The sequence below is a fragment of the Centrocercus urophasianus genome, unplaced genomic scaffold (genome assembly GCF_019232065.1).
Source record: "Centrocercus urophasianus isolate 14NV4802_14NV808 unplaced genomic scaffold, USGS_Curo_1.0 seq_20, whole genome shotgun sequence".
Taxonomy (NCBI): Eukaryota; Metazoa; Chordata; class Aves; order Galliformes; family Phasianidae; genus Centrocercus; species Centrocercus urophasianus.
In genome coordinates this window covers 9,433,456-9,446,724 of record NW_024884756.1, presented here as the reverse complement: position 1 = coordinate 9,446,724, position 13,269 = coordinate 9,433,456, and the positions used below count along the sequence as shown (strand labels likewise).

The window sequence follows — 13,269 nt, the reverse complement described above, 5'->3', positions numbered from 1 at the left end:
TTCATATTTTAGATATGTTGGACATGACTTGGGAGATTAGATTTCCAAAACGCCAACATTCATTCATTTACCCTGGGTAGATTCCCATTCTTGGCAGTAGAAAAGTCCGATTTCCTCAAAATAACTGTTGTGTATAGAATTTGATATCTATGCACAGTCTGTGGTTTTGAATGTGGTCTTAGATGTTGGTTTGCGTAGTGCTAAGGACAACTAGTTTTATTTAAATCCCACTGCGGAGTATAAGAGAGATGCTGTAGAAAAAATGGTTCCTTTTTTTTGTAAGCTGGTTTTACAGACAGTTTGGCAAGATGCTTTGCAATGCTGTTACTTTTGAAAGCAAAATGGGAGTAATATTTTATGCCTGTGAAATTTTGCTAAAGACTAGGATAGATTTGTAGAGAAAGTTCTGTGATTGCTATTACGATAGTGTAGATATCTGCATTATTTTAACTGTATTTTCTTCACTTAGTTGTCTGATTAAAATAAGTCTACATCTTGAAAGATGTAAGATGTGTATTTTTATGTCCCTTCTGTGATGCTGCAGAAGTTGAATGTGCTGATGGTGGCTGCATTTCATATTTCATCTTCAATCCTTGTGTCCCTGCAGATGCTTCACCAGAAACAGTTGGCACTTTGCTAGGAGTGAACTCTGTAAATGGAGACTTGGGCAGCCCTTCTGATGATGAGGACATGCCAGCAGGACATCACGATACTTCCACGGTGTGTTCCAACGGTCCAGTCCTTGAGGACTCTTCTGGAGAAACAATCCAGAGGCATCCTTTAAGGACTAGTACAACACTAGAAACAGATCAGGATGAATTAACCTCTGGTGCTTCAAGATCGTCACCTACAAGAGGTCGCCAGGACTCACTGAATGACTACCTGGATGCAATAGAACACAATAATCATCCCAGACCTGGAACGTCTGCCTGTGGCGAGCGTCCTCGTGGAGCCTCTCCAAAACTGAGGAGTAGCTTCCCTACTGACACAAGACTTAATGCAATGCTTCACATTGACTCAGATGAGGAGGAGCACGAGCTACATCAGGACCTGGGTTTCCCATCTTCCTTGGAAGATGATGGTGGCTTAGTAATGCTTAATGGTGCTACTAGAAATGTTGAAAGAAATGGTTTAAGTTACTCATCAGATCAGGTAACACAAGGGCCTGCAGAGAATGAAAATGTTTCAGCCTCTGAAGCTCCTTTGCCCTCAACTGATGACCAGCCAGAGAGCCTCCCGGAGTTTCCACCATCACAGTTAGTTGAAGGTGAAAGCCTGCAAGGTTCTCAGAGTGAAACACCGGCAGAGCAGGCTGGCAATGACTCTTACGCTGTGCAGGAGACAGAGCAACCTCCCAGTAGTACAGACACAGGAGCTGCTGATGCTGCTGCTGGGAGCAGAAGGGGTGTTAGTGAAACAGAATCTATTGATCAAGGGTCTGAACCTTCCCAGCTGTCATCAGAAACTGAGCAGAGCGATCCTGCTCGCACAGAAAGTGTCAGTGAGGCTAGCACCCGGCAGGAAGGGGAGAGTGATGTGGAAGGGGCAGACAGCTCCTGTAATGAAAGTGTAACTGTGCGGCGTTCTTCAGTTGAAATGCGCTCTTCTTTTGAAAGTGCCAGGTTTCCTGAGACTCCAGCGTTTTCTTCTCAGGAAGAAGAAGAGGGAGCTTGTGCTGCTGATGTGCCCAGGACTGAGCCAGTTGCTGAAACACAGGACTCTCCAAGTACTTCTGGTTCTTTGCCTGCAGTACAGTTACCTCAGGAGGAAGTACAGGAGGCTGAGGGAGGTGAATTACAAGACCAAGAGGATGCAGAAGAAGTCTGGCAAAGAAGAAGAAGCCTGCGGGCAGCAGCTGCTAATAGCCAGTCTCAGGATGAAGAAACAGAAGGAGCCCAAGCACCTTGTGAGGGCGCCACAGCAGAGGTTGAAGGAGCTACTGGAGGTAACAACTGTAGGAGCACTTTATGACGTGACCTTTCTGCAGTCAAAAAATACTATTTAAAAACAAACATCTGAAATTAATGAATTCTCAATGTCATTATACTTAAAGATTTGTCTTTCTTTGAGACACTGCTTTGTTTAAGAGACCCTTAAACATCAAAACTGAAATATTTCAAAACAAGACATTTGTTTTGAAATTGGATATTGGATATATCATTCTCAAGAGAGTATTAAGAGGGAGAATGAAGAGGAGGAATGTATTTCACAATATTGTCTTGCTTGCTCATCAGAATGGTAATTGGGAGGTCACAGATGGATCCCCAAACTATATAATGCAATCTAGAATTCATACTTAGATCTTTTCTCCAGCATGTTTATAGGGGGAAGAAAAACTATATGTAAGCACTAAAATGTAAGGATAATTAAAAAATAAAATCTGAAAAAAGAGTTACAAAAAGAGTTATTCTAGTCACACCTCAGCTTCTGTCTTACCTTTTGCACTTTATTGTCAGTTTAGGCACATCCTAACACAGCAGGAATCATGGGCAGAGAGGAATGCATTACGCAAGACTGTAAAGCTATTCCCAATTGTAAGATTAGTTTAACAGTTGAGGATTTTGACTCTCACTAAAATCACTGGAAGTTGACTTGTGTCCATAGTAGATTTTTTTCAAGCTAATTTCACTAAATTACCCATTCCCTTTCTTCGGGGATTGAAGTGGGTATGATCAAGTGCATGCAATCAACTTGGATTTCTGGACACCTCTTTTTAATAACATTTCAGATGTTTTGGTTAATTTCCCTGTCTTTGAAGTACGTCCTGTTCTGGGTGTGTTTGTAGTAAATCATATTTATCCTAAAAGTTTGTTGAAAATTAGTAATCTTGAAGAGCAAATTATTTTTTCACTTTTGAGTGCCAAATACTGCACCAGAAATCTCAGGGAACACTAGCTGTGAATCTGTTAGAAGGGGAGGGGGACAATGAGGTAAGCACAAATGAATTCTCTTCCTTAAACCCTGCAAGTACATTTCCTTCTGTATTGGTTGTGGTTATACCTGTTTGTGGGAGAAAAATCATAGGTCTATTCATTTCTTCTCCCCATATGCAACTCTTTGATTTGGAAAGAATTAATTTTGATATTAAAATAACAAATAATACAACACATTCTTTTGCGTCACTTTCTAGATATTTAAGACTCTTTACTAGTAGTCAGATCCTAGTAATCAGTCAGATCCTAGCTGATCAATGTTGCTGCACCAAGGAAAATCGTTGAGCAGTGTCACCTCACCTCAGGTTTCTGTGGTGGCCATGTCCTTTGCTGGAATATGGCTTGGGTGCACATGGCTGTCTGTGGTCTTTCTCTTGGTCAAAGGAGGATTTGGTGTGACCCAAGAATGATGTTTTCTAGACAAGAATTGCAGAGTATGCCAGAGAAATCACCCTGAACTGTAGACTTGACTTACTTTGCCAGAAAAGCCAATGACTCTTAGGTATATCCTAAAATGTCATAGTCCTGCGGAAGTTTTCGCATGTCTTGTTCACTTCAGAGACAACTGTAGGTTTTACCCACATTGACTGAGACATAATCTGTGGGCATTTTGATTCTAGGTGCTCAAGCCAATGGCCATCAGCCCTTAAGGTCACTGCCTTCAGTACGTCAGGATGTTAGCCGGTACCAGCGAGTGGATGAGGCACTACCACCAAGTAGGTTCCTCGTACTTTAATGGAGGGATAAGCTGCCAGAATGCCATTAATGAGATCTCATTACGTTTCATTTTTAAATGTGAGAACTGCAAATGAACATCTGAGAAGCTCTAAATGAGGAAGGATGATGATTAAGTGTAGTGCTGTTCCCATGGAAGGCATTGTGCTCAGTCTGCAAACTATCAGGATGTGTGATGAATAATTGTACCTGATGTAAAAGGACTTGCTAAGCAAAATTTGCAGAATATTAGGAAGGTGTGATGCTGCCTTTTAAAAATGCAGAACAAGTGAGGAGGGAAGTGAGGTGACAGGCTTTGTGAGGGGGCAAGATATCAAGCACACTGAAATCTATGAGAATGTCATGTGTAGTGATGATTTACAAAGAAACAAATAACATCTTTCTGTCTGTACAGATTACATGAATTGTGTTTTCCTTGCATTTTCTGAGGCACTGTCAAAGGCTTTTGAATAAACTTGGATGTTATGGAATTGTTGAATGAGCTAAATTAATTGAGGAATTGTTGTTTCTATAATATACATAGAAAATACATTTTTCCCAATTTTGAACTGATGCATTTGATTAAACTTGTAGTAGTGATGATCTGTTTAGTATTAGATACTTAAAAAGATGGATAGGATTAAAAACAAATGTACTTAACTAATGGGGAAATGAAAGACAGTGAAAACAAAAGAAAGAAAAAATCAAATTTCAGCCCAGTGAACTCAGTGACAAAACTCTATGATTTTAAAGAAGCCAGGAATTCAGATATTATATATAGATATAATAATGTAAAATGAATAGAACCCAATCCACTGTGTGGAAAGGGACTGAGTTTGCCTGGGAACTGGAGGGGGTGATTGTAGAGAGTCGTGTAGCAGAACACGGATAGAAATGTCAGGGCGATGTGAATATTTTGCTCCCTGCTGATTCTGTTATGAACAGTGCATATAACAAATTAATCCTCTGCACAGGCCCTGAAGTCAATTAACTGCCAACTCAATAATCCAGAGTTATTTTTCACAAAATAGTGACTGAGAGATATACTTCATTTGAATTTTTATCATTTTCATACTGAAAAGGAGAAAGAACATTATGGAAGATCAGATGTAATAAGTTAGGAATGCTTAGAGATAACCTCTGCAGTACCATGGTTGTGTGTTTCAGAAGCAAACTGTACACTACAGTATCTACTTGGGAAAAATATTGTAATATTAATGGAGAAGGTCTGGCTGTGTGGAATTGTAGCATTTCTCACATTTGCTGGGATTTTACACAGTCATGCACAGGCATATAAATGCTTACACACCAGCATACACACCTTTAAAATCAAAGCCCAATGCCAGAGTTATGGTAATCATTCATCTGTTAATGTGAATGAAATCTTAAATACTAATTGTTTCCGAGATTTGGTTTTTCTCCCTGCATCTCTGCCCAGAACAGATCTCTAGGGCAGGATATACCTCGTATGTCTGTCTAGAACACGTAACACTATGCTATAACATTCCTAGGGAAAGGTCAGCAAGTAACATGGCACACCCTTGATTAAATACAATTTTGCAGTTCAGCAAGCTAAGTTCTTTGTAACACTATTGATAGCTACAATTAGGCTATGGCAAAACATCCTTGTCATCACAGTAGTGATGGAGGCGCGCTTTATTTACTTCAGGACCCGCTGCACAATTGTTCAGACTTATGTAGTTAAAGATGAATGAAGGCGAAACTTCTTTTTTTCCTCAAACATGTTACAGAGGTGATGACTGTGTTGGAACTGGGCATATATAATCACCACAGGACGGTCCACTGCTATGCAGTGTGTAAGGGTTTGAAATCTAAGCTGAATAATGAAATGTGTGTATTTTTATTTCATCAGTAGATAGATACTGATCTTTTGAAATGAAATCTTTGCTCTGAAGCATCTGTTTCTGTCTTTTTAATTTTTTTTTCTTTATGGGGAGAAAAAAAACGAAGGTCCTTCAGAGCATGCTGAAGTGTTTGGTTTTTTGAGTGAGAAATTAAATTATTTTTTCTTCTTTCGGAGTAACTTTGAAACGTGTTACCTTTTAAATAGCAAGTGAAGTGATGAATCCATAACCTTGGCATTGATGCAATTTTGTTTATTTTGAACTTTTAATTCACAACGTAGTGCCAAATTGTGGGTTTTTAATGTGGACTTGGAGAAGGATGGAAGTCAACACATTTATTTTCTCCTGGAATTGAAATTTATTCCTTAAAACAATTCTCTTTATTCCTATCCCATTATGTTGCTTTCTACGTAGTTCATTTACAGTAATAATACTCTGATCACTAATAGGCTGTTCTGATCATGCACCATAGAGAAATAAGAACAACTGCGTTATGGTAGGCTGAAATACACAGCAGTCATGCAGATATGACACATTCCATTTATCTCATACTCTGTTTGTTGTTTTTTTTTTTTTTTTAACTTCTTCGTGATTCAACTCAGACCCCACACTGTCATGCAGTGAGCCACTTAGCTACCTCCAGTTGCTGACATAAATCAGAGCACACATACAGCCTGAGGTTTTAAGGCTGTCACTGTTCAGTAGCTGACAGTAGAATTTCATTTTTTCTCTTGCTGTAAAGATATTTCTGTCTTCTCTCCCTGCAAAGCAGCGGTCATTTAGAATTGGTTGCCTGCCTCTGGTTTTTAAATTTTTCTGCAGTTACTGAAGTTTCCACGTGGACTTGAAATATAGAAACTCTCTTCTATAAACCTTTTGAGCTTTTAAAGACTTCTTTTTATCTGACATGCTAAATAGGTTCCAGGTTTTTTGTGAAATCACGTGTTCTATGGACAGAGGGGAAGAACCGCATTCAGGGGATCTTATGCTGCCATCTTCTTTCTTTCAACATGACTGAATGTTAGATATTGTTAATAAAACAATGGTTCCCGTTTTACAGTAGTTACTGATATCATATTCTGGTCTTCTACAGCACCAGTTGCAGGAGACCATCACGGTCTGTGCTAGACTTCTAATATTGTTTGTAGTTTGTGTAGCAAAACCAGCATTATAGTTACTGCTTGGACAACAAGGTGAATTTGCTATGATAATTGCAGGATCTGCAATTCTGCAACATGCATTTAGTATATGAAGGTGTTTGATAACTATAATTCACCTTCTCTGGCAACACTGCTTATTTATATCGTAGGTACATGCAACACCCAGGAAGAGCGCTGGCATCTGTTTCATTGCTGCTACTTTTAGCTGGGGAAAATCAGTGACAGGTGTGTCAAGCTTTGCAAGATTTTTGACATTTGGGCATTGGCTTATTGTACTCAAATAAGCCTCAGAGATCTCATCTTTAAATGCTCTAGTCTAAGAGAATTAGATTAAATACATTTATTTATTTTTTCTAGGACAATCACTGTTTTTTGAGGGCTTGTTTTTATTCATTTCTCTATGCTGTTGCATAGGGGTTCCATAGAACTCATGGAGAGTTTGATTTAGGGGATAAAATCAGGGAAAAGCTGTGTCTTTGAGCCCTTCAGTGAGAAAGTTTTGTGCTGAAGTCATCCTGTAAAAGATATAACAAAAAAGTAAAACAAATGCTGAAATAAAGCCCAAACTCCCTATAGTTCACAGTATTTTATTACTATTTAGACTGGGAGGCTCGAATTGACAGCCATGGACGGATATTTTATGTTGATCACGTGAACAGGACAACAACTTGGCAGCGACCCACAGCCCCTCCAGCCCCACAGATTCTCCAGAGATCAAATTCCATACAGCAAATGGAACAGCTGAATCGCCGGTAAGAATTACCATTATTGATTATGAATTATGTGTTTGCAAAACTTCATTTACCACTGTAAGACCAAGTAGAAAGTCTAGGTCCCAGTTGCTACTGCAGCTGGCCGTGTATGCTTATTTTTCTGTGGTTGTTCCTTTTAGATTGCACATGGCCTTCTGAACCTATCATATTTCACCTGTGTTTAACAGCTAACAAAAATCTGCTAATGATTTTAGGAAATTGAAGATGCTTATAATACTAAAAGATGTCAGTATACGTTAACCTACATGGCAGAAAAGCAGGGGAAGCCTAACTTTATTACTGGAGTCCCTCAGAGCCCGAGTTGGATCATAGTTACCATATACTACATATAAAGTCCAGTTTTCTAACCCTAGGTATCAGAGCATCCGCCGAACAATGACTAATGACAGGCCTGAAGAGCATACAAGTGCAGTGGATGGAGCTGGAGAGGAAACTGACTTTCACCATTCTAATGCAGGTAAAAACAAAAAAAAGTCACTAAAGGTAGCATTCATATTGCAGATGATTTAGATAATGACATAGGACAGGACATACTTTCTGCTCATGGAAGTCTGGGTCGCAATTTGTTTTCATTGCTGTCTAGTTTTTTAAGATTATTGTGCAACCTGTTTGATGATGAATGTGAGGGTCAGAGCCTTTTTCTGTCAGTGTCTGACTGGGTAAAAACATAGATAGGACATTAGCAGAGAAAGAGTATAAAATAATGTGTCTGAGTTACGAATTTTATGGGCTGCCACATTCTGTAACGTTATACAAGAAAGAACTAGAATTCTTTCTTCTCCTAGTCTTTAGTTATTGATTGTCTACCTGGTGTTAACTTTCCAAATGAATGCATAGGGAAAGATCTTTATAAAATACTCTTTTAGCATCATTCCTTGTTTTTCCTCTAGCCATGCAGTTCTCTCCTTGGTCGTATTCCTACTACAAATTTACTAATAAATGTATAGTTACCTGGATAGTCCCTTCTGTAGTTGGGTGTCATTTTGTTCTTTGTCTGCAGATTCTCATTACATTCTCCCATAATCCTCCTTTCTCAGCTCATCTGTTGCCCAAGCAATGCTAACCGTTCTTGCATTTCAGGTCACTGCAGGACCTGTAATTTGGCCAAATGCCCCTTTTCTATTCATTTTCTTTATTTCTACCCTAGCCTTTTCCTTTTCTTTGTTCATGTGCCTGTTTGGGCCTTTGCAGAAGCAGCTAGATGGTTTGTTGTGCCTCTAACAAATGAATTTAAAGCAAATTCAGCCTAATCAGCAAATTCAACTGAATAAGCCCTTCATAAAACAAATTAGCAAGCCTCTCAACTGCAAAAAATAAAATAAAATAAAATAAAAATCCACCCAGTTGACACATCCTGGTTTTCAGATTACCCGTCTTAGACAGTGGACCTATGAGTAGTGCCCCAGCATCTTCCAGGATGTGAGAGGTGATTGTTACACACACAGATTTTGTACCAAGGGACTGGATGACGCTCCCAGCCCAGATATTGAGGCAGAGCTTCAGGAATCCTTATGGTACACTCCTGTCACTCTGTAGAGATAGGAGCATTTGGGAGTGTGCTGGTTTTTCAAATTCTTTTTTTTTCTCACTTACTTTCCCTTTACTTATTTCCTTTCCATTTTCTGTTTTCCTCTTATATGCAGAATGAATAGATCCTTTATTCCCTTTTTTTCCCATAGTATTTAGTCATCTGGATTTTGAATGTCACTCATTCTTTTCCTCCCCTTTTTTTTTGTTAAACTTACAGTTTAGTCTTCTTTTTTTTCCCTTAGAGTTTCATTCACTGCCTTTCTTCTCCTTTCTCTGTCTGTAGGTTAGTCTTTTATATCCGTGGTAGCTGTGTTTTGTGTGATTAATGTTTATTTGATGGGGAATTGTGCAAATTCCCTGTTATGTAAAAGAAAGAAGCAGTGATGTGTAGAAGATGGAGTGAAATTTTGGAGTAAAAACGCTGGAGGCCCAATCTGAATTTACAATTTTTCCATTACTTTAAAATGTGCATCCAAACATACTATTGATTTTCAAAGGAGGTTAGGAAAATAACTTTGTAGAAAATATTACACATTATGTATGTTCAGTTCCTGATACTGTTGAGAAATCAGGGCACTTCAACAGTTGCTAGGAGGAGAAGCAAATGTTTACTCAAAGTTGAATGTGAAAGGTACTCCTGTGTTTTTAACTTACATAAGCTGCTTTAATATTTTAAGTACTGTGTCAGGGTCAGAGCGGTGTTACTGGCAGTGATTTTTTAAATTTATTTTGCTTTTTAAGGAAGAAAGAATGAAACATTTTGTAAATGTACGATGACTTCTGTATGCATTGGTCAGCATTTATAAAATGACTGTTATCTGCGTACGGCTACAATATAGCACTGTGGGCTTGATGCAGGGACCTTCTTGGCAATTTATATACAGGCATGTGGTTGGTAACCAAAATAATTGGAAGCATTTTAAAACATTATTATTAAATGATTTTTCACCAAAAGCAACAAATTAGATCTTCTAGATACAAATTCCGGTATTAGAAGAATTTCAGGTGTGCTTATGTGGGTAATGAAACCAATACAATTGTATACCCAGGTTTTTCTTTTTTGTGTTAACTAAACAATACAGTTGTTTGCAGTAGTGTTTTGGTAACATTTATTACTGGAGTTGTGAATTGTCATTCACTTTGCTGTTAGATTTTCGAAGAGAGAATGTGCTGCCTCACTCTACCTCCAGATCCAGGCTTACTTTGTTGCTCCAGTCTCCCCCTGTGAAATTTCTTATCAGCCCAGAGTTCTTCACAGTGCTGCATTCTAACCCTGTGAGTACAGTCTGTTCAGATGAAAGACTTCGATAAATGCATCTTTATATACAGAGATGTTTTGCATGCAGAGGTGTTACTCGGTGTTTGATGGTAAAATATTGCTAGTACATAGGGAAGCTGGATTAACTGCAACACTCATCATCATTCCTTGCAGTTGATGAGCTGCCACAGAAGTCCTATTTGGCATTAGACCTTTTAGGTTTTTGCTTTTTACTCAGCTGTGCATCTTTTTTAGAATACCAAACTGACTTGTTCTTTGAAGCAATAGCTTTATTACTGTGTTCTTCAAAGACTGATGGACTTTCTTTTTGAATGAAAATGAAGTTTCTACTTTGTGGTCATTTTGGTGCTGATGGGAAGGTTTGTATCGCCCAAATTACTTGATTTATATCAAAATACTTCAGATATCACAGTGAACAAGAAGACATGTTAGTGTATATTTTCCTTTTCTCTTTTCCCTGTTTTCCTTCTCATAAGGAATATATATTGTGAACAGATGTAATGGGATGAATAATTTATTGTTTGCAATCACATTAGTAAATTATGCAGGTTTTTTTTTTTAATTACTGATAGATTTTAATTCAGTTCTGATATGCATGTCTGTGCATATCTGAAAAATTCTATTTGGAATATGCATCTTTATCTTCAGTATTTGGAATAGGGAGAAGCAGATAAGACCTCTGGCCAGAAAACAAAGGTAGGAGCACGGAGTGGTCTAGGTAGCAACACACTGCAATAGAAGGACCTATGATTTAGCTTATGTCTATTGCCAGCTCTGGGACAAAGATCTGATTTGCGGTCGGCTTTTTTTTTTTCTGGAGTAAAAGTGTAAAGTGTTTATTTTTCCCTTCTATGTAAAGTTTTCTCTGCTCTTCAGTGCTCTCTTTTTACTATATCATTTTAATTTTACTAGATAAATTAGACATGGGTTTGCAATTATAGGGTTCTTTCTTTCCCTCTTTTTTGAGAAGTCTGTGGATTAACATGTAATTGTGCTAAGTTCTACCAGCATATGTCTCTGTTCTGCAGAAAGCCTTACCAGCTTTATGACCGTTCTGTGGCTATGATTGACTTGTTATTGCAGAAGTCTTAGAATACCTATGAGATCTTAATCTTTTAAGCAATTCTAATGTTACGAAATTCTTCACAGTTCATGGGACAAGTGTTTGTAAGATGGAGTCCAAGTCACTGTATTTTACACTTTGCTGAAGTTCATGTGCATCAAATAAAAACAAAAACAAAACATTGAACACTAATTCCAAAACCGCACAAGGATGACCAGTTTCTCATAACTGCTGCCTAGTTAGGAAAGATCACTTTTTAAAGTGGAAGTGTTGTCTTTTGTAGTAAAATTATTATTGTTCCATGTTTTTCAGAGTGCCTACCGCATGTTTACAAATAACACGTGTCTGAAGCACATGATCACCAAAGTCCGGCGGGACACCCACCATTTTGAGCGCTACCAGCATAATCGTGATTTGGTGGGCTTCCTAAACATGTTTGCTAACAAACAGCTGGAGCTGCCAAGAGGCTGGGAAATGAAACATGACCATCAGGGCAAGGTAACTTATAAGTGACACACTTATATCTCTGTTCAGTGTGTGATTTTTGAACGTTGTAGTGTTAGGATTCTTCTTACTGTTCTCTAGAAGGAGCATAAATGGCCGTGATTCCCCAATGTAAAGATGCATGTTTTTCCTTTTTCAAAAGAATATTGGAATTTCTTATTTATGCTGGCAAAACATTATGTGAGAGGAAAAGGAGACTGAGAAATAAATATTAATCAGTATAAGAAATATTAATAGAAAATCAATAGTCTTTTCACTCTGAGATAAGTTACTTGGATTCCTTCAGATATTTTAAAACTTCTTCTGAAAAAAATTATTTAGCATGGAAATATAAGCAGGTCAGTAAAGTACTTTAGAGTTTTGCCTTTGTACTCAGAAGAAAGTTTAAATGTAAGCTTACTTAATTTTTTTTATCTACTGAATTTTATTGAGTTATTGTTGGGTTATTTGTATCAACTTTCTTCTTTAACTGTCAACCTTAGCATCTCAAGTGAAATTTATTAGCGTGCAGTATTTGTTCTTTTTTCTTTAATATGTAAAAGTTTTCCTAGGTGAATCCTCTATCCAAATGCTAAGTAGTTCCAGCATTCATCAGATTCTGAAATAATATTAGTGTGCTTGCATTAGCCCCAGGGATACTTACTCTGCTGACTCTGTATTGGTTAACCACACAGAAACTGTGCAGGAAGTTTCATTAATTAATGAAGATCTTGAATAGTTGCAAGTTCTGCAGAACAAATGTCACTTCTGGAATTCTAATAAAATATTTTAAAATCGGAGAATAACAGACAAATTTTTGTAGTAATATAATTTTAATGTAAATTTAGACTAGGGAGTTTAAAAATAGACTATGATTAACATGGGAGGAAGTGATAAGACTTATCAATTTGTGTGAGAATGCAAACTAAGCTTATTAGTTCTTATGTTATCACTCCTGGTATGCTGTCCATGTAAATAATGATTTTGATGCTTGAAAAGATTGCAGACAGATTCTGAACGGAAGGCTAGAAAAAGAACTTGAGAATTGTTTTCATCTTGTATTTATTAACTTTGGAAAGCACTGTGTTTTTCCTTTAGTAGCCCTGTTAGGGATGTGCGATTATGTTAACCTCATTATTTGCCTTCCTCTCTCTTTTCTTATTTGTATCATCCTTGTTTGTATGGTCCTTCGGAGGCTGGTTCTTTCCTGAAAAATATGACAATTTCAATTGACTATAAATAGGTGCCCCATTTGGAATATTAGACCTTTGGCTTTCATGTGTTGTGTTTGCTAACAGTGAGGTTATGACAAATGTTTATCAGTGAAAGGAAGCACTGAATAAATCCCCACTGGGATTTCTTCACTTTAAATTAAGCTCAGTTATTTATGCTCTTTATGTTGATTCGTCTTCGTCACAAACAGTGCATGTGCCCAGTAGGAAAGCTTATTCAGCAGTTGAAGGAGAGTG

At 37.8% G+C, this 13,269-nt stretch overlaps 1 protein-coding gene across 3 annotated transcripts in view; it reads left to right on the top strand.

The window, feature by feature from the left end:
- The window catches only part of HECW2 (HECT, C2 and WW domain containing E3 ubiquitin protein ligase 2), a 111,782-nt gene that overhangs the window by 53,844 nt on the left and 44,669 nt on the right, over nucleotides 1–13,269 (top strand). For all 3 annotated transcript variants that reach the window (XR_006169435.1, XM_042822155.1, XM_042822156.1), the window contains exons 8-13: nucleotides 608–1,945; nucleotides 3,554–3,649; nucleotides 7,274–7,424; nucleotides 7,799–7,902; nucleotides 10,126–10,250; nucleotides 11,630–11,815. Coding sequence is in view for 2 of the 3 variants with exons in the window: in XM_042822155.1 (XP_042678089.1) it covers nucleotides 608–1,945; nucleotides 3,554–3,649; nucleotides 7,274–7,424; nucleotides 7,799–7,902; nucleotides 10,126–10,250; nucleotides 11,630–11,815 (2,000 nt within the window). In the remaining variant the exon portion in view is untranslated. The remainder of the gene's footprint in view (nucleotides 1–607; nucleotides 1,946–3,553; nucleotides 3,650–7,273; nucleotides 7,425–7,798; nucleotides 7,903–10,125; nucleotides 10,251–11,629; nucleotides 11,816–13,269) is intronic.